This window comes from Chelon labrosus (genome assembly GCF_963514085.1).
Source record: "Chelon labrosus genome assembly, chromosome: 8".
In the NCBI taxonomy this organism is placed as follows: Eukaryota; Metazoa; Chordata; class Actinopteri; order Mugiliformes; family Mugilidae; genus Chelon; species Chelon labrosus.
In genome coordinates, this window is record NC_140358.1 from 9,674,783 (window position 1) to 9,695,798 (window position 21,016).

Consider the following 21,016-nt stretch of genomic DNA (forward strand, 5'->3'; position numbering starts at 1 on the left):
TGATATCATGGGAGTACAATGTGAAAACAACATTGAAACCTCGGGTGGAAGGTTCTTTATCATTGCGAAGAATTTTTCCGGCACTGATTCCCACTCCTGCTAAACTATCATGGAGATTAACCTCCATTTGTAAACTTGAAATTCCATATATCTCAAAGGTAAAAAGGAAAAGGGAAAATCCCTTTTCCCTCGACCTAGGTGTGGGTGGATTTGAGAGCACAGAGACTGTCCGGAGCCGTCTGTATGTCTTTCGCCACAGTTGAAAAACAGACAGCTGAGAAAGCTGAAGGACAAAAACAGCTGGGATCCGGAAGCTACACTGCTTCCAGCTGCAGTTTCTTGGTAACACTGTTGATACAACAGGAAGGATTGCCTCACAACTACATCATTTCTGACAAAACAGCATGGTTATCTTATCAAAAACTGGGTAGGGCTGAACACAATCAAAGTTTGTTTTTTATTGACTGAATGTTCTATCATTCATTTAAGGCGTCTGTGACCTCTTGTCTCAAAGCTGTTTACTCAAGCGTCTAACTTTCTTCTGCATTTGCAGCATTTTCTCAAAAAGAAAAATTATGTTTAGCAAAGAAAATTTCTGTCTGTTTACATGTTGAGTTCCAAGTAATACTTCATACAAATAAAAGGACCAGAGTTGTCACCTCCTGTTGAAATCTGAAGAAGGTGAGGGAAATCAAAACATGGTCTTTATGTCTGTTGAACACAGGTTCAGGTAAACTTGTTCCTGACCGATCCATTAGAAATGTCAGGACCTCTCCGCGCTGGCTCCATTGGCTGAGTTCGTATAAGTCAGACCCATATTGTTCAGCTGTGACGGTGCCTGTTCATAGTTTTGGCTGATTGTCGTCAATCTTTTTCCTGTCAGAAGAGACATCAGTTTCGAGCGGAGGTGATCCCCAGCCAGGAAATACAGAATGGGGTCGATGCAACTGTTGACGCTGGCCAGCGGCCTGGTGATCTTATAAGCAAAGTTTACAATGTTAAGGAATTCACAGTTAAGCTCCAGCACACGGGACGTGTAGTAGAGGGTCCGTGTAATATGAAATGGGACGAAGCTCACTGCAAACACCACCAGCACCACGATGATGAGTTTGATGGATTTACTACGTGAGGCAGCAGCCGCCTGGCTGGCTGATATTCCCTGTCTAGGCTGGCAAAGGGTCCGTGCCATCAGACAGTAACAAACCACAATGACCATGAATGGGATGCCAAAGAGCAGCACCATGACAACAGAGCTGTAGACCACATACTCCTTAAAGGACGCCTGATTGGTTGTGTCATGGCACAGTGTGTCATTGTCTCTCCTGGAGGTAGTGACAAAGATGAGATTGGGCACCAAGCACACTGTCACCACACCCCACACCAGGCCACACACTAGGTGTGCATGATGAGGTTTCACCCTGGTAATAGCCTTGATGGGGTGACAGATGCCAAGATAGCGATGCACGCTTATACACGTGAGAAGGAGGATGCTGCAGTAGAGGTTGGCATAGAAGAGGAAGCGCACAATTTTGCATAAGGCGACACCAAAGGGCCAGTGGCTACGGTTGGCATAGTAGTAGATAAGGGTGGGAAGGGAGCAAACATACAGGAAGTCAGACAGAGCGAGGTGGAACATAAACACTGTACTGGGGTTCCACGGACGCATCTTAAGGAACAGCCATAAAGCCGTGGCGTTGAGTATGAAGCCAACCACTAACACCAGACTGTAGGACACGGGCAGCAGGATGTATTTGAACTCCTCGTCAAAGCGGCAGCTGGAGTTGAAGATTGATGTGAACACTGATGACTGGTTGTGTGCATCGGGGATGTTGATGGTTGTTTCCATAGCGATGGGACCTCTGAGCTCAGCTTTAAAGGCAGGAGAAAAAAAAGTGTAGTGGAAAAAGAAAACATGAGACATGGAAAAAGTACATTATATAAATATAATATAAATATATATATATAAAGAATATAAACTGAACACGCATAACATTATGACTATGTTCCTAATATTGTGTAGGTCTGCCTTGTGCCTCCAAAACGGTTCTGACAGATCAGAGAATGGACATGTGCCTTCTGAGGGTGTCCTGTGGTGTCTGGTAACAGAATGTTGTTAGCGGGGGCCTTTGGGCTGTTCTTCATGTTGTTTGAGTTGTTCCTAAACCGTTTTTGTGCGTGTGCCTGTGTCAGGCTGCATCCTGCTGGGGATGGCTGCTACCATCAAGGAGTGTCATTGCTATTGGGTGGGGGGTGCCTGGTCTGGTCTAGGTGGGTGCTACATGTCTAAGCCACATCCACACGAACGCCAGGTCCAAATGTTTCCCAGCAGAACACTGAATATTCACAAGATGGTCAATGTTATTCACTTCTCCTGTCCGGTCATAATGTTGTGGCTGATTGGTGTAATTTTTGTTGATTGTTGATTGACAGAAAACTGACTGGCTTCTGAACTAATCTCAGTCTCTCTTCACAATGTTGATGTTGGGCTCTAGGAAGACTCAATCCCTGCTCATCGTGTATTCAGGATCCTTCATGTAAGTCTTAAAAAAATATATACAGTTTTCAGTAAGCTATGGAGGTTAATTCAATTTTTACCTAAGCACAGTATTTTAAGTATCACAAGCAAGAATACTCCATGTGCAGAATATTACCCTATAAAGGATCATGATTAATATTATTAGATAGTGTTGAGATACGTGTAACTACAGCAGATGTAGTGGAGGAAAAGTAACATGTTTCACTTTGAAATGTAAAACAAAAGAATAGCAAAGTAGCGAAAACCTAACCTTAGGACAGCATTTGCAACTTCCCAGTATGTCTTGTTCATAGTTTTAAAGTTTTAAAGTGAATTAAGTATCTAACAGCACCCAAAGTGCGCCCTTCTACACATGCTGAACCGATTATGGCAACACTGCCGCCACAAACTCACCCCGACAGGCTCCTAAAGTGTTGATGTCAGGCTGGGGATCCGGGCGCTACAGAGGACTCTCCCAACTTCACACTGGGTTGAAATATTCAGCCGGGATGAGCTCCTCTTTCGTCTCGTTTTCGGGACATAAACTCCAGCCGGTGAGCATCGGACACGCACTTATAACGAGTCTAATTTCTAGTCGTAGAAAGTCATGTAGTCACTGAGAGCGCAGGATTCGTGGGAGGGTGTAACACACAGGCTGAAATGGGAAGTGGGCAGTCACACTGCTGAGTGAGCAACAGCCGCTGACCTTATAGCAGCTCCGGTAAAGCTCCCATACATTTAGGTTACAGATGTTTGCCAGAAGTGTTTTAGCTTTTGGACAATTATGTCTTAAAATCGATTATTACTCCATTAATTAAAAGATCGTTCTTGGAGTGCAGCCAAATATATCAAAGTATTTATGCATGTATATGTGCAGGAACAATCGTCTTTTCTTTTCTTCTTTCATCTGCTTTACAACCAGGAGAACATTACAGTTTTATAGAACAGTTTGTTGACTGACTCTTGCAGGATTTTATTTTGTAATAGAGCATTGCTCCACTGGGATGCTGCTCAGTAAACAGTTGAAAAATTCTTCCATCATTGTCTTTGGGATGAAAGTAATTACCAGAAGAGCACTCATCTGAAGTCAATAGATTCAATACTTGCATGGCTGTACAGTAGCCTGTATACTGTGTAATCCTTTTTAAGTCATTACTCTCAGGAGTAGTAGAGTACTGACTGGTTTGACAAGGTGTCAGGTGAGTCCAATGGAAAAGCCGAAGATATCAAATGACAAGGTGTGGAATTATAAAGCCGGATCATAAAGCAATAAAAGCAGGCAGGAGGTGCAGTCCTGTTGTCGCAGGCAGGCAATAAACTCAGATGAAGTCTTACTTAATAAGTTACTTAAAACTAAAGTTTGAGTGACCCACAGCTGGAATCAAGATCATACCCACTCCAGTGAACCCATGCCTGTGACAAATTACTCTTAAAATGAACAACAGAACACAATCTAGACTCAATCTAAAAAAAAAAAACCTGAGCACATCTCTGGATTTACACTGTGGTCGGTCCTGCTTTGATAAAAGCCTAATAACTCAGAGCATGGGAAAGATTATTTAAGATACATTTACCGTTATCTATTAACATAACCTCACCTAAATCATGATAATGGTAAAAATAGTAAATACAAATAAGCATGAGGAATACCCATAGTGATGTGGTTGTGTGAGTCCACAGGTTAGCTCTGTGAATGTGCGTCTCTGGGTCAGTTACACCCAGAGAGGTTTACAGGAAACAAACACACTTGTGTTTCACTTAGCTATGCTAGTGGTTCTCATGATATTTCTTAGTCATTACAGTGGCATGTCAAGAGGAAACATTTATATTTCCTCTTTTTCAACCAAACTTTGATGCTTTGTAACAAAGGATCATCTACTGGAGAACACAAAGTCATTGTGATTCTAAAAATAAAACTTCTGAGACTTTTTAACCCATTACCTTTCAAAACGTCCCAGCACTTCTGCAGCTGATGTCATCACGACAGTCAGTAACTAAGTGACTTAGTGGTCACTGACACATACCTCCTGTCAGCAGACATGTGTTTGGCTATGCTTTAATAAGTAACTACTTCAGCTGAATGAAAAAAGAGTTGTTTTTGGCTCAGATTCACACTTGTCTCATGTCTGTCTGTAGTAGTCTATTATTATACTGACAAATACCATCTTGTGGTTTTGGACATGACTTTTCGAGCAAATGTAGTCGATATAGTTATATAACTTGTTTGACAGCAGGATTCGTCTGGACTATGGTCATTTTTGCTTTAAAAGAAGGACAGCTGTACTCTACAAGAACTTCAACAAAAATGTAAAGTACAAATTGTGCAGAACCTAGTGAGAAAAAGAAATCACAAATCAACTTTCTCAGTATGTTGGTACTTGGGCTACTTGCATGAATTCATTATACATACGATATACCAAGGCATGAGCTATAGGTCTTATTCCCTACATGGCTAAAAGGTGTGGGTGTCTGTCACAGCTTCCACATATATCAAAGGACCATCTAGTTGGAATGCATTGCATTGACATTTTGAATCTTTCTATTAGTAAAGTTAAAAATGGTTTTGTAAATTCTTTACTCATTATAGAGACTTACCTTTCTCAACAATCACCTGAACGCATCGCTGCATCAAACAATATACAAGCAGGATGGAGATTAGAAATATGCAAATGAGATTTATTTTTTGACACTGTTCCACAGCGTGAAGTGAAACGTGTGTTTGCTCAGTGACAATCAACAGTTGCTTTAGGCACTTTATAAACGATGCATTAAACCTGCACAGTGGACATCGGTACTGATTAAGTGACATGATAGTGACAATAAGAGATGGTAAACAAAATGACATATGGCAGGTCTTTCTATACCAGCTTTCCAGGCAGTCTTCCAGTAGATATGCATGGATTTTATGCTCAAATGGTTTAATAGAGGGTTTTTAAAAGCTCTGGTCCAGGCTCAATAATGACCGCGTAACGGAAGAACACCGTAGATGGCGTGAAGGTGGAAGGCAAACACTGGCCTTGTGTGAACACTGTAAATTGAAGAACTACATCTTTATAGTCATTAAAAAATCATTGAAAACAAAAAAAAAAAAAAAATCCATGAGGCACTGACACCATGATCCATTTTTTCTATACATGTCAGTAATTGGAGATGCATATCAAGGCTTTCATTGATATCACCTACCTCTTTCTTTATCTATTGAGACGGATAGATGAATAAAGCAAACTGTGCAGTGGCCACTTCCTGCATTATGCTCTCTGTGCTTTGTTGACACTGACCAACTGTTGTTACAGTATTGATTGAGTAAATGAAAATATGACAGGGCCGTGGTAAAGTCCAGCTGATGTGACAGCCCTAGCAGTTCTTCCAGTTCTAAATGAGCAGATTACAAGGCTTCGTACCATCAATGCTTTTCATCGCTCTATGTCAGTTCCAATTCCTGGGCAGGTTTTCAAGGATCCTGCGTCGATGGGATGGATTTGTCACTCCAGCAGCACACAGATCTGCCTCAGTGATGCCACTGTGAAAGAATAAATTATTGATTAAAATTACAGATATGAATCATACGGAGAGGTTTTAACCTACCGTAACTTTATAAACCAGTAATGTTATGTAAATGTATGAGGTGTAAGCATCTCTATACAGATACAAGAAGCTATATACTGTATCCAACATTAAAGAAACTACACCTACTTCATTTGAAATTTACCTTAAAAAAACTGATTCACATTCAAGTCAGTCATAAAACACACACTGTATGTCATTCCCTGCCTTTCAACTGGCCATGAAGAGGTTGGCTTTCACTAGAAGCTCACATTCAAACATTCTTACACTCATAGATGTCAAGAGAGCTTGTGTAGAAGTATTTCTGGTGCAAAATGTTCTTCCAGTGTAACTCAAGAAATAACTCTGTCTGGGAAAACACGAGGGAATTTGGGAGTGAATGTTGATTTGTGCACAAATTGTGAATGGAAGTGGTAACCAATGACGTTCGAGGTGCTAACCTGACAGCAGAGCATGACTGTCACATGACAGTGGAAATTCAATTAGGACTTCAGCTGCTTCTTCTAAGTCTCTTTTGAACACTTAGGTTATCTCTACAGGGAATTATACACTAAAGGTTATTCATCTTATGGAGGTTGGTTGTTCGTCAATATTTCTATTAAACTGCATTATGTTGAATGTGTTTCAACTTCAAATATGTAAAATCAAAGAGAAACCAAGTTCTGTTTTAGGAAGAAAGGTAAAGCAGCACATTGTTGTCATTTTGTGGAAAATACCCCTCAGCGGTGGTAACAGTGTTTCATCATTTTGTAGAGGTGGGTTATTCTTCAGTATTTCTATTTAACTGCATAATGCGGTCTGTATTTCAACTTACTACATTAAATATGCAACACAGAGTGAAGTAGAAATCGAAAGTTCTGTTTTAAAACTGTTTTAAAAATAAAAGTGGAGCAGTCCATTGGTAGAAAATACTCATTGGTTTTAGTGACAACAGCTTCTATGGTACGTATGGTAGCTGGCCTAACAGTTAACTTCTCTATGTATGTCAAATCAGAAACCACAGCCTGGGTGATGCAATAAATGCCTATTAGTTCTGTTTCTATAATGATTTCTTGTAAGTGTAGTCCACATTTAACGGAAATATAAACTGTTTTACGTACATAACACCCCCACCCCCCCATTTGCAGGACTGGTGCTTGTGTTAATGGTTCAGTCTGTCACACTCAGCTCAAATTGACATTTTGTGGCTCTAATAACTATCAAATAGTTACCACAGTATTTATTTATTTATTACATTCATCTCACCTGAAGTAATCCAGATCATCCCAGCCATTGAGGCTAAGTCCCAGGGTGTATTTCTGAAGACCCAGAGCTGTGAGAAGCTCCCGTACAGTCTCTGGTGCGCCTTGGAGGACAGACACCTGTGTGTATTGAGATAAAGTAGAAAGAATTTTTACAAAGAAACAGATGCAACTACTTTTAACATCCATCTTTGAAAGCAGGGTCATACCTCTTTCTCCCTGCTGTAGCCTCTATCTCCATGCATGGAAGGACCATTTCTGTAATTTGGCCTCTGGTTGTGTAGGGATGGGACCTGCTGCTCTGTGGGGAAGAAGTCAACTTCGCTGAGGGATTTGGCAATTTGCAAAGCAGTGAGTGAGTTGTCTCCCATAGGTCCAGGGGGCTGCAGCTCCGCCATCCACGAAGCAGAGGCCTGACAGTGTCTTGAGTGAGAAGGGGTGTAAGGTAAAGCTGATGGTGCTTTGGCTGCTTTGACACGATTGTTCCTTTCTGGGAGCAGCTGGTGTTGATCCCGTCTGGCTTTTTCCTTGATGATTGCTGAGTGGTTCATGTACAAGTTGCTTACATTACTTTCAGGCTGTATGGAGTCCTGAACAATACTTCTACCGTGGTATTTATCTCTGGGCTGTGAAGTCTGTTCCTGGTACTGTGAGATGGCGTTACTTGAGGGTGATGGTATGGGCGACTGGCTTTTGGCAGGGAAAAGCTGATAGGAGGAGTTGGTTTGGGGTGTATGGAGGTCATTGGTTGAAGTGTACTGGGGCACGATGGCTGGAATTTCAATCTCTGTAAAGTCTGATCTGCGACAGGGTCTCCTGTCAAAGCCCTGGCGGCCTGAGACTTTAGGAAGCTGCAAGGCCTCAGTACCAGACCAGATTAACTGAGAGTCTCTTCTCGGGGGTGGAGCCTCCTCCACCTTGCGTGCCACTGACACACCTTCAAAGATGAAGTAGGCTGGGTTGGTGTAGCTGCTCGGAGTTGGTTTGAGAGGGACTGCAGAGGACCTGCAATGAATATAATTAGTCTTGAGTTTTGGCATCTGAACTTGATATAACTGTTCCTAAAACTATTCTCAACTGCCACTCACTGTCTTCACAACCATTTAAAATATGTGCCTTGGCACTCAATGGTAGTTTTGCAAGTATTCAGACCAAAGCGACCTTGTGCTAAACAACACAAGTCTTCAGTGATGCGGGTTTGTGGTTACAGGTTCTGATAAGAAAATGACATACAATCCAGAAGTCTGGTTTGACTATTATGCCGACAAGGTTAAAGTCATATGAAATACCAAAACACGAGCTCTTGGTGGCAAGTATTTATCATCAATTCCAGGATAGTGCCAAAATTTTAGCTAGATTCTGGAAATTATAGCCATGTGTTTCAAACTCTAGTTGTTGAGCCTTTGAATCATTTTTCTTGCTATTGTTTTTGCAGTTTTGAATAAAAAGGATAGAAAATTTAATGGATCTCAAAACAATGCTATGCAAATTTAAGCGTGTTAATATGGCAGAATGTGCTCACAACCATGTTAGAATTTGCAAACTTCTAAAACAAAATACTGGTTTTGGAAAAGAAGGTAGATGGTGTTGCTGAAAATTGTTTTTCTTTGAGAACTGAATGTCTTCTGATGATTTACGCTCAAAAACATTAAGAGGTCCTCACCTGGTTACTGGCATCCGTGTCATTGCAGGAGACATGTGAGCCCTTGCAGGACCCTTATCATCTTTCTCAAAGGAGAACCACTCTGAAAAATTCAAATCACAAGATGTGAACAACTAATTTTGTAATGAGAAAGACTTCTTCAAAATCTGTGTGGTGCATGTAGGTCAAAGGGTATTGTCATCGCACAGTAAAGTGGTGTTTGTGTGTGTTGTGCCTGACCTGGTGGCATAATACCCATCTTTCCTGTTTCAGTGTCTCAGGATGCATCTGGTCAGGGTCAGTCATTCAGAAGACCAAAAGAGGAAACGGTCGATAGCAAGTGCAAAGCCAAGCCAGGGATCATTGAGGAACCAAATAGAGGAAGCAATGTGAGACTCATAGGAGTCAAAGGATTCAGTGACAGTGAAGATGAAAGCTTAGTGGGAAGTGATAGTGCAAGCAAGGCAGAGATTTTGAAGAAGACCAGTTTTGGCTGACGCACCATAGACCTTTTCCCTTGTTCCCCGTCTGTCTTTGGGAACATGGATTCTGACCCGTCCACGTATAGAGCCCATCTCCTCACCTCTGTGACTCAAAAATGTCTCAAATTGCTCTGATGCACCAGTGAGTGAGTGCAGAGCCACACAGCATTCACCTACGACAAAAAAGAAAACAAGAAATGACATATTACATGAATGGGGAAAACCATCCAGTAAGACCTAGTTTGTGTATGTCATGGTGTTACAGGACCAAATGAGTTCAAAACACATTATTTATGTGTTTTTTTGTATCTCTTGAATGAAAAGGGAATTACCAAAGAAACTGTTTAAAATTTCAGCATTTTAAGCACGATGAATGTGTTGATGGCATGTAAAGATGAAATCAGCAATCCTTAAAATAACATACTGGAGCCAGCTGTAGTGTGATGTGATCAGAGTAAATTCAATAAACAACAACAAAGCATTACGGTCTTGAGTAAACAGTGTCTTTAATAGCTATGACTAGCAACAACATCAGTGCAATGGAATGAAGTTTGAATGTAATAGTGACCAACCGTATGACTCAAACCCATCACATGACTTCACAGACAACAGCAGGTGCTGGTCCTGAAGATACTCCATGTCAGACATAATCGGAAGGAGCTATGACAGAGATGAACAAACCCAAAGTTATCAAAAAGGCTTAAAAAGGTGCTTTGAAGCATTTTGAGATGACCTCAGCCTCTGACCTTCGGCAGCTGTTTGTAGGACCAGCCCAGTTTCAGGAATCCAGGAACATCACAGCTCTGTGAGTCATTCTCACTGGAGCGTCGTGTCTCTGCAAAGATAGATATGAATGTATTTCTGCTACTTTTCTGCATGATGCTTTATTGTGATTTTCCTTTTGATATGACACCATACCTTCAAGGCATGAGGAATAGAATTCAATGAAGAATTTTGCTTTGCTTGCCGTTTTCACAATGGACTCGATGCCTTCAAGCTCAATCCAGGCCTTCTCCATGCTGGAATTTGAATCTGTTTAAATTAAAGAGGCAATACTGTTCACTTACTGAAAAAAGTCAGTCACATTCCAGCCGTTAGTGTCTGAAGGGCCAAAACAATGACAGCACCTGTTTTGGAGCTGAACCGTGACGCCACTCCTACTTGGAAGGTGGCAAAAACAGGCGAATGATCACTTGTGAAGATGTCATCTGTGCAACCTGGCAGGAGACAAACCATTATGTTACTTCACTTGTAAAAACAAGTTACCTATAGTACATGTCCTGTAAAATTATGTAACACCTCTCTAAGGAACATGAGCTTCCTGAAATATTTCAACAGGTGTCGCGACACTCTATTTAAAAGGAAAAAGAGGTTCTGCTGCAAACCAGAATTCGTTATGTTCGTTGTGCTTTGATGGTTTGCTGAGGTTAGAACAAACGTTCAGGCTGAAACAGAGGAAATGACTCTGTTTCTTTATGGACCACAGACCAGGATGCAGGGGTTGAGGGCTATTCGTTGACATGGTGGCCCTTATTTTATGGTGGCACAAATAAAAAAATACTAACCACTGCCCAGCCTTTACAGCTTTAACACATTTTCTAGAATGCTTTATTTATTTGTGCTTTATTTTTTATTTTTATTTTTTTAATTTAATATATAAAACAACAGATCATACCATATGCAGTGCAGATGATGTGTGTCTCTGGGTAGGACCTCCACAGAATCCTATCACACCATGATGGAACATTGACCCGCACCTACAGAAACAGAATTAGCTATAGTATCACCAGCAACATATTGTATGTTTGTCTGTTTACTAATTAAATTGACAGATACATATATAGCATATGCACTGAAGGGGGCCTTCATTCCTGTAATGCCAGATATTTTTGTTTCAGACAGGAGGTTAAATCTTAACCTCCTATTTTTAGTGGTCATGGCAGCTGCTGCCAAAATCACCTGTCTCTATAGACCTTTTAAAAAGATTAAGTTAGAAATAAATAATCTTAAGAACTGTTCACAAGTACAACTACCTAGGGTCTTACAGAAAAGACCTGCAGTTTTCTAAGTACAGTGTATAGAATCTTCTAAAAATAGATTAAACCTACAGGCTGAAAGTATAACAGCAACAAACCAGAAAATCTCCTTTAGAAAAATGATCAACATACAAAACCAGAGGAATATTAGGATTCTATGCCAGTTCAGCTGCAGACTGAACCAAAGAAATGACAGGCGAGCCTAGATAATAACCTTGATAAAGTTCAGGTAACTCTTATTATGTGTCCCATAACGAATGTGGGCATGCTTTTTTCTCTACAGTGTAAAATATTTTGGTGAAACAATTAATTACTCACCCCTGAAGACTTGTACTTTTCCCAGAGGTAGCAGTCTCTGGAGCCCCGTTCATAACGGTAGGTGGGTGGAAAAGCAATCTTCTCTTCCTCTTAACCATGATAATAAGAGAAAAAGTGCAGAGCAATTTAAGCACTTGTACAGCCAAATCAAAATGAAAAAGTATTATTTAATTATTAGTTCTTTTGTTGGTAGAAAATGACATTTTAGTGCTTTTACAAATAAATTCTTGATATTATATTTAGAGCTCACTGAAATTGAGAAAGGCCTTCCTTTTGTGTCTTTCTCGGGTCAGCTGGTCGGCACACATGAGCTCCTCAAATTCCCTCTTAGACACATGTTTCAGGATATCCTAGAGTTAGAAGCAGTAACATAAATGTCTGGGGTATCTCAATTACCTATCATTCCACATTTAAACAAGAATGAAAAGTGTCAGTCGGACCTGTACATCCAAGTCAAGCCTGTAGTTGAGGTCTCCACACCAGAACAGATGAGTGAAGCGCAGGCTGATGTCAAAGGCACTGAGGTGTTTGTCACCCAGAGAAAGCAGCCTGAGGATGTCTACAAAGTTCTGGTTCCTCCTGGAAATATGTTGCAAGACAGAAATACATTTTAAAACATAGCATAAAAATGTAAGTAGCACACACACACACCTTTTACACACTATGCACCTCAGGACTTTCTCACTTCCAGAAGTCAGGTGGCAGTTAATAAAACCAAATGATGTTCCACTGAAGTGGAAGGAGACCCCAACTGCTCCCTTGTTTCCTGAAACAAGAGAAATAGTCGACCTCAGACCTCCAGAAAAATAAAAACACATCTTGGTCCGGTTAATCATCATCAGTCTTTAATATTTAGTGCCAACAGTTATGATATTGTACATTTTCTGTATTTTCTTTGTATATATTTCTAGTGGTGTGAAAATGCAGGGTGGCCTACCCAACGTATTCCCCAAGCCAGTCTTCACACTGGCTGTGTTCACATGGCTGATGCGACTCTCATGCTCTGGCTTGACAAACACGGCCAACCTCATATTCCACAGGGACTGCACTGCCACCTACAGGATATTATCTTGCATTACATTAAATAACAACAGTAACAACAGCGGAAGAACTTTTATTTCATTACGTTCTTAAAGTATTTTTACTGAAAAATGTGAGTCCACATTCTACAGTCTACACATCTAGTATTTATGGGTGGGTGTCCTTTAAAATTCTGAAGAAAGTGTTTTCATTGCATATACCATAAAAAGAATGAATCACAGATTTGCAGGAAGTTAAAGTACAAGCTTTGTAAGACTAAAATGCCAGGGTTGAGCTAATTCTAACTGTAAATGATTGTAGACCATTACTGTAGAGTAGACTGTATGTATAAAGTGTATGGTTCATGCTTTATATAGATGGCTGTTAAAATATTTTAAGTTTACAACCACTCAAACTCTCCCAGAAAATACAAAAATAATTGTATACAGATTCAGATCAGAGGCATTATAAAAGATTAAAGTATTGCATGTTGTGTAAAATTAAAGAATAACATTAGATTACACAATAATAGTTCAGGCGTGGCAAGTTTATATAGCTAGATAATTGCTTTAAGATTTCTGTGAGGAGCATTTGGAAAAGTGAGATGAGCTTTGATAAATTGTGTATTTAGAAACCATATGAGCTGGGTGGCTGCGTAATTGTTTTAGCATTATACAAATTTGTTTGGAGGAAAAACGTGTCAAATCGCGAGGGTTTGGCCTCGTTTAGAATCAGAGCAAGCTGGGTTTTCGTAACGTATAAAATAACATAAAAATAGATGACTGATTAGCAATCATTGTGTAGAACAGGAATTTGAATTTAAATTCCTCAGAATGTATAGTGTTTACTTTTTACATTTTACTTGTTATAAATGACTCACAATAAAAGACAGATCATAATCTGATCGTGACACAATTAATCAGACTTTGTAAAGCATAAAGAGTTTGACGTACAAGTTTGGAGTTCCCCTTTGTTAAATTCTAGGTATGTGCATCTGTGAATCTTTTCTAAGATTATCCCATATGTTTGTTGGTGACTGATGAAAACGCATTTGAAGAAGATTTGAAGACAAGACATACTTGTTTGAAGTCAATACGAGTATAGCTGCGCAGGGTTGCTTTGATATGTTCTGTCCACTCTCTCTCCCCCTGAGCGTTTTCCTGAGTCCCCACGGCATAGATGTCATGAGGAAGCAAGGCGATCGACTCATCAGGAGTGTGTCCCAACCCGCAGCATGTCACCCATGACTGCAGGCTTCGAGGTGGAGGGGAACCACCTGCATATACAAAACAACACAATAAATCAGTCACTCTTGTTCAGCATGTTGGGGTATTTTCTTTATGTTGCCTGACAGCGAAAGAGACTGTCAGCACATTAATGCTAACCCATATTCCAGGTGCCAACAAAAACGGAGATCACATCAGGTTCACTCCGCTTAGAGTGCCTGGTTTTCATCAGCTGGAGGAGTTGGCAGAAGGAGTCACATTTCTGAAAAAGAAGACAGTGAATTATGGTAAAGGAAACAGTGGATTCCAGTAAATTAGAAAACCTGTTATCTTGTCTTACCCGTGCACTCTCAAACGTCATCTCACGCGGTGCGTTGTGGTGGCTGTCAACCACCATGCGTACCTTGGCTGGACTGCTATGGAACTTGACAATCTGAAGAACTGATACACACAAAACAAAACAACAGACGTATGGATATATGTTATATTACACAATATATTTGTAGGCAAGATAATGTTATTGGCACTATAAGATTTTTCTTACTTCTCTCATGTGAGACCCTCTCTATACTAAATGAACCAGATTTCTTGTCAAAAAGCACCACTCCTGTATCCACATCCACCGAAACAGTTTGTCTGCCATACCTAAACATTTTCACCTTCACAGACAAAGGAAAAAACTGTTAACACGTTTATAAAGTCAGCTGATATGTCTTTCGTTGTCATAAAGTAAGATGTAAGTGAAGGGCAGGGTTATTGTAGAATCTCTACTGATGTAAAATGAAGTTCATTTGTCACCCTGATTTACCTGAAAGGCATGAACAGGCACTTGTCTGGCAGTGTTCTTCACAGGTGTTACACTGGCGGGCGTTGGTTCTGGAGTGGGTGGGCTAGGCTGCATTGCCAGATTGTGATTGGTCACAGCATCTTGTAATGCTTTCAACACCTGTATGTGCAGAGGGTATTACAATGTTACAGTCCAACTGGTCTATTACAGGAAGGATTTGTCATTGTAAAAACTCAGAACTCAGAACTGTGAAATGCAATAATGCAGAAACAGTATTCATACATAAACACACCTTTTTCTCCAATGAAGAAAGAAGGCTGACCAAAGCTGAGATCTTACACAGCAGGTTGTCCATCTCCATCTCTGGACCCTTGATCCCGAAAACACAAGACAGAAGGCACGATAAGCTTGCATATACAGATGTATAAGAATGCACCTTCAGCCTTAACTCCTATGAACGGAATTGCTGGTAGTTTTTGTTCTTATAAAAGCATATTGCTTGGTTTGTATTGTACCTGTGCCTTAGTGGGTGTCAAAGAGCAGCTAGGATGGTCGAAGACCTTGGCCAGGGTTTCCAGACTTGAAAGAGTCAAGTCAATCTCACTGCAGAACCGATACATGTACATTCATTTAATCGCTGTAAATAAATGTTTTATATGCACATACACAGCATGCAGCAAACAAGGAAAATATTCAGCAATAATCATTCCTGACAACCGTTTATACATTCACAGCCATCAAACTACTGGTTGCTTTGTGATCCTCATTAACATTAAGTGTAGAATAATGCTAACCTGTTGAGGCCTTGGCAGGCAGCACCCAGAGTACGCTTGAGGTGGCACAGATTTGTTGCCCCTTTATGCACATTCTCAATGTCGAGAGGCAGCTCACTGAAGAGGTAGTCATTGAGCAGGGCGATCACCTCACCTGCAGTACTGTCAAAGAAACAAAATAAAAAAAACTAAATTAAAAAAGTAAAATGGTTAGAATTCAGATTCAGACAGAAATTTGTGAAAAACAGTAGTGTAAGAGCACCGCAGATACTATATGATCATCATTTATTGATAGGACAAAAAAGTTAAAAGAGGGAAGAACGTACAAGTAGTTGCTATACTTGACTGCCAGCAGAGCATAATGTATGTAAATAAAATGTAGAATCGTAGCAAACACATCATGTGATACGAACTTTACAGCTCAGTTCAGTTAATAGTTTTATAGTTCATATAAAATTGAGCTGAATAGTCATACTTTGATGTGTTCAGCTCTTGCAGCTTATCCAAGAACAGGGCATGAGGGGCTGGTTTTGCTGTGGGTCCTGTGAAAGGTGCAGTGCTGACAGAGGCTGGAACAGGAGGAGGCTTCTCATCATCTGGGCACACACGAAACATAAAAGTTAACAAAGAGCAAGTGTATTACATATAAAACATCACATACAGTTGATATGTGAAACAGCTGGTGGCTCACCTGAGCTCTCATCCCCAGTGTCTGCATCACGGGGAACAGGGAAGAGCAGTGGAATGACCAGGCCTTTGTGCGGATGCTGGTACCCCAAAACTAAGTCCTCCAGTGTCCGGAAACAATTCACCTGCACCCCTTGTGTTGTCTGTGGGACACACAAACCCAATATTAATTCATAAAAACTGCATAAACTTTTATGCATGATCCTGTGAAAAGCCAACAACAATGAAACAAACGTACTGTAAAAAACATTGAGAATAAATCAATTAAGATAATTAATTTCTGTTGACTAACTTTCTTTGAGTAAATCAGAAAAAAATATTTCACTATTGGGTTGTGCACAAAATTTGGGTAGCAGTAACAAATGTATAGCTAAAAGGTTATAGGTGTATTCTAACAAGTTATACCCAGGCTTCATTCAGCTCTAAAAAGAGAAATAAAATGGGTCGTTTACTTCCTTTATAATCCTCGTCTTTCTTAAACTAAATAAACATGATAAAAACTTGAAAACTAAACTCTAAGACTTATTTGATGCCTGTTCATTGCTCTAATTGTATTAAAAATGACTTTAAATACAACAACTTTAACTTAATGTTTCACAGAGTACACGCAACACCAAACCGCTTCCGAAATCTTTCTTGGTAGAACAAAGCAGAAGTATTTATTTGCATGACAGAAAAAGGCACATGCAGATGATTCGCTGTGATAACAGGAATCCCTGAGGGATTAAAAAAGCTGTGGCCTGAACCCCAAAGGAGAGCAAGTATCACTGACAGCTACTTCCTCTATCCAGCTGCATGCTTCATCGTGGGCTAACATTCTCATTTAGTCCAAAAAATGCATATGTTGATGCATTTGAGCCACAAGCACAAGCAAGACTTCTCTCATACTTTCCATAAAAGCCTGCACAATTACACTTCAATCTACCTCTAAGTAGCACAGGCAAAAAAATAGATTAATAAAGGTGCTGGCTTATGTACTCACAGTGACCCAATTCACTTTCAAAATCAGCATGCTACACATTAGACCACAATACCAAGTGAACTCTTTTCCTGTGCCCTCTTTTTAGCAGTTTTTGTTTTTATTCTGCGGTCAAAGAAACCATTTGTTGGCTTGAGGTACCTGTGTGTTTTGCCAGAAACTCTTCAAATAGTATTTTTTAAACCACAAGGACCTCTTGAAAAGCAATTAAAAAGAAATGAAAAGGAATAAGAGACAGCAAAAGACAAAATTGGCCCCAAAATAGCTCCATGGCCCTCTTGGAAAAACAAAAAGGCAAGCATGCGACTAGTGAGTTAGTGGAGCAACTCCAGTGAGGGAAAATACGTACTGGAGGGTTATACTGATGACAGTGGAAAAACAACTGAAATAGCAACAGAGTTTAAGGTCTTCACTGGAAAGCAGAGGATTTTTCCAAGTCAAAGACTTAAAAACGACTGCCAGACATTCAGTATTTAACTCGTCATTGGATTTCAATATGCAGACATAGTTTTAAAAAACGTCACACAATTTGTGGTTTGGCCTCGAAAAGGTTTGTTTCTATCATTCTCACGCTTTCTCTCAACCACATAGAGTGTGGTTGTAACTTTGTGCTAGTAGGTTTTTATAGTCTAATAATTAGGTCATTTGCTGACTAAATGGCCCTCTGCTCAAAGTATCAAAAACAGACACATACCATCCCTGACTTAAACCCTGCCACATCCAACGGACTCATTATGTCTAATACAAACAGCTCCTTACATACACATAACAAATAAACCACCCACTGGTCAATGACCTAGTGTGTGGGTTGAGTAGGAATCTCTGAGACATAAAAACAATTTCTTCACTGTGTTGCTGAGCTCATGCTGCAAGCATGCAGCTACATGGCAGTGATGCCATTCAAACAACAAAGTTATTGCAGTTGTAACAGTCTGTAGAGAAAGGAAAACACAAACGTGTTCTTGTTCTCATTACAACAGGCAATAACAAACCACTGTTTGATCCTTCTAACTGCATCTGACTGGCTGTTTCTTCCCGTGTTTAGAGTTTGTGCCAAGGTTTCAGACATATATCGTGTTTTCCTTTAATCTGGTGATAAACACTCACCTGAACTGCTAGAAGACCATCTGCATCAGGGAGAATACGGTAGGTGTGAACATGACGTTGGAACCTTTGGAAATCAAAAATAACTTATTAGTGAGATTGCAATTTACTACAAAAGCAAACATTCAAATGGAAAGTTTGATTTTCATATCTCTCACTGTAGTTAAAGACACTGTCATTTTTTTAACAAGGCGGCAGTTGTTTTACAGATCATTAATGATGTGCCTTGTTTTAGCTATACAATGTGTGAGATACCCTGAAATTATCACGTCCATCTGTTCCTTCAATGGAAGTTGTGTCAGACAGTATATATTAGCCAGCTACTGTATAGTACATGAACAAAGTGGAATTATTATAGTAGGAAAACAGTGGAGAAATTTAAGAAATTAAAAGAGGGAATGATATACTGAGAAAAGAATGAAGGGAAAGAAGGAGCACTGTGAGCAGCAAGAGGGCTCAGCTTTCAGGAATGTATCTGGCTTGGGCTGATGAGCAGTCAGCGTAGTGCGGTCGCTGGAGCTCCCACCCACTTTCAGGGGCCCCAGGGAAGAAAGAGGGGTAAGTGGGGAAACAGGGAGTCAAAATCTAAGGTTTGACTGACTGAGATTAACTTTATTTGGACAGAACAGTCTAACTAGTCCCCAGATGGCATTAGTGTGAAGTTGGCACAGACTTTGTGTTCCACTTTTAGCCACAGTAGTTCCTTTGCTGACTGCTGGCAGATGATGGAGAAAGTAATGGATGTGACAGGATGAGAGAAGTTGCTGAATCAAATTACAGATGGGAACATTCTGCAGAACTTAATTCATGAATAATCAATGAATCATGCCAAAAATCCCCAAATCTCCCAAGATTTGGGTATATACACTGTTAGATTTCTCCTCACATAGTAGAAGTTGTGTTTAGTTCTTCAGTGAACTATTGAACGATTCATTCGTTAATATAAAGGAAGTGGAAGACATACAGGATTTTGTCCAACTATAGGTCACAGATGCTTATGTAGAATGCACTAAGATATAATGCCAGTTAAAGGTAAGATAAACTGGCTATACTGGCTATTCAACTGGGTGAATATGTGTGTACTCACAGTAGGCACAATGCATAGGCTCCTGGCACAGACTCACTGTCTCTCACTAGGTAGCTGCCATCCCTCCCTGCCCGTGCCAACAGGTCCTCTGCATGCACACGGCTGATGTCACGATGGTACCATGCTGCCGTAGCCATGACAATCAATATTGAGAGATATGTTCTGAAAAATAATCCACATGAGGTGATGAACTTGATATAACACAAGCTTGATGCAAATGTCAGACTTGCTCAGGTGGCATCGCGCTGGAGGTCTGCCACTCAAGTCACTTCAGTGTTTGAAATGTTCCCATGATCCTTTTCTTCAGGGGCAAAGTGTCAAACAACCCTATCAGCAATCACTTCCTGGATTCCTGTTGGTTGCTTCTGGGTCCCGCATCCTGTTACACTGAAGGCAGAAAGAAGAAACATCCAGCGGACTGTGTGATTAGTCCATTCCAACAACGGCTTGCTCCTCAGCAGAAGCTCCAGTCCACCTTTCCTTGTGTAGAGAGACCCAGGTTCAGTCTGTGGTTTCAAGCTGCAGCACCCAGGTGGGTGTGTTGCTCCAACAAACACAGGCCATCACAGCAGTGCGGGGAAGGGAGAGAGAGAGAGAGAGAGAGAAGGAGGTAGAGGAAAAACAGCAAGAGGTGCGGAGTCTGAATGAAGCAGCCACCCCTGAGGCAGCAACTGTGCCTCTAGCTTAACCACAAACACAAGCCCTCCTCCTGTCCCAAAACAAAAGCCCCGCATGCAAACAACAGGAAAAGAAGAACCAAGAATGGCAAAACAAACAAATCAAGCCTCACACACGGCGCCCACACGCTCACACACGCACATAGCAGAGACAAAAACATACCAGATGGAACTCAGTCAGCACTAAAACCAGACAGGCATGCAACAGAAACCAGACTAATTCAAATGATTTCCCAGCTCTGTTGCCATATAAGGGAAAAGGAACACCCTCCAAAAAGTTCAGCTGATGAATGCAGTTGTCTTTGCTTCTTCCAAGCCCAGATTCCATTTAGACTATGTCTGGTTGGGCGCAGGCTACTCCGGGGGTCTTATTTTCATGCTGGATGTTTGTGTGCTGGCGTGTGTCTTGTCAAAAGTCCGCTCTGCACTGGCGTGGTCTCCAGCGGTTCTTCAGAGTGCTGTCAGAGCAGAGGGAGGGAGCAGAGAGGCAGAGGACAACCCTGTTAGAGCGCAGGGCAGACAGAGGAAGTGACTCGACATTCCAGATGGCGGACATAGCCAGGAGAATTCTTGTGAGGGGCTCAACTTCACCACCAGTGTGTGAAACAGCAGCCTGCTTCCTCTTTCTCTCTCTCTCCTCCTGTCTATTTTATCCTCCCCCCTCCACCCCGTCCTGTCTCTTTCCTGATATCCCAAACAGAAATCAAAGCTTTCTACTCACAGGTGAGCCGTTTGTCTTATCCTCACTTTCTTTCTTATTTTTAAAGATTTTTATCTTAAAACAATTCAGCCTCTGTCAGGCATATTTACTTCCACCCTTTATTTCTCCTGTCCCAACCCCTTTTTTTTTTGTCACCCTCCCTTTACTTTTCTTCCTC

General features: G+C 40.8%; 2 protein-coding genes across 3 annotated transcripts; both read right to left on the reverse strand.

Annotated features, from left to right (window-relative positions):
• Positions 1-352: 352 nt before the first annotated feature.
• On the reverse strand, positions 353-3,151 carry LOC311491753 (P2Y purinoceptor 4). The gene is made up of 2 exons (XM_084549773.1): positions 2,930-3,151; positions 353-1,869 (listed from the first exon to the last, which is right to left on the reverse strand). The coding sequence occupies exon 2, from the start codon at positions 1,844-1,846 to the stop codon at positions 764-766; it is 1,083 nt and encodes a 360-aa protein (XP_084405899.1). The 5' UTR covers positions 1,847-1,869; positions 2,930-3,151; the 3' UTR covers positions 353-763.
• A 1,958-nt stretch (positions 3,152-5,109) lies between these two features.
• Positions 5,110-20,584, reverse strand: inppl1b (inositol polyphosphate phosphatase-like 1b). 2 transcript variants are annotated; one of them, XM_084549335.1, is made up of 27 exons: positions 19,462-20,584; positions 18,378-18,441; positions 16,296-16,434; positions 16,080-16,200; positions 15,626-15,766; positions 15,347-15,434; positions 15,124-15,201; positions 14,853-14,990; positions 14,589-14,703; positions 14,385-14,485; positions 14,204-14,306; positions 13,898-14,094; positions 12,736-12,853; positions 12,468-12,564; positions 12,239-12,377; positions 12,049-12,148; positions 11,799-11,887; positions 11,120-11,201; positions 10,572-10,661; positions 10,363-10,476; positions 10,191-10,279; positions 10,017-10,104; positions 9,465-9,617; positions 8,984-9,065; positions 7,530-8,325; positions 7,325-7,440; positions 5,110-6,035 (listed from the first exon to the last, which is right to left on the reverse strand). In XM_084549335.1, exons 1-27 carry the CDS (start codon positions 19,596-19,598, stop codon positions 5,942-5,944), a joined length of 3,669 nt encoding a protein of 1,222 aa, XP_084405461.1. In that variant the 5' UTR covers positions 19,599-20,584; the 3' UTR covers positions 5,110-5,941. The 2 variants fall into 2 exon arrangements, with proteins under 2 accessions (XP_084405461.1, XP_084405460.1); XM_084549334.1 differs by having other exon boundaries at positions 12,239-12,564.
• Between the last annotated feature and the right edge of the window lie 432 nt (positions 20,585-21,016).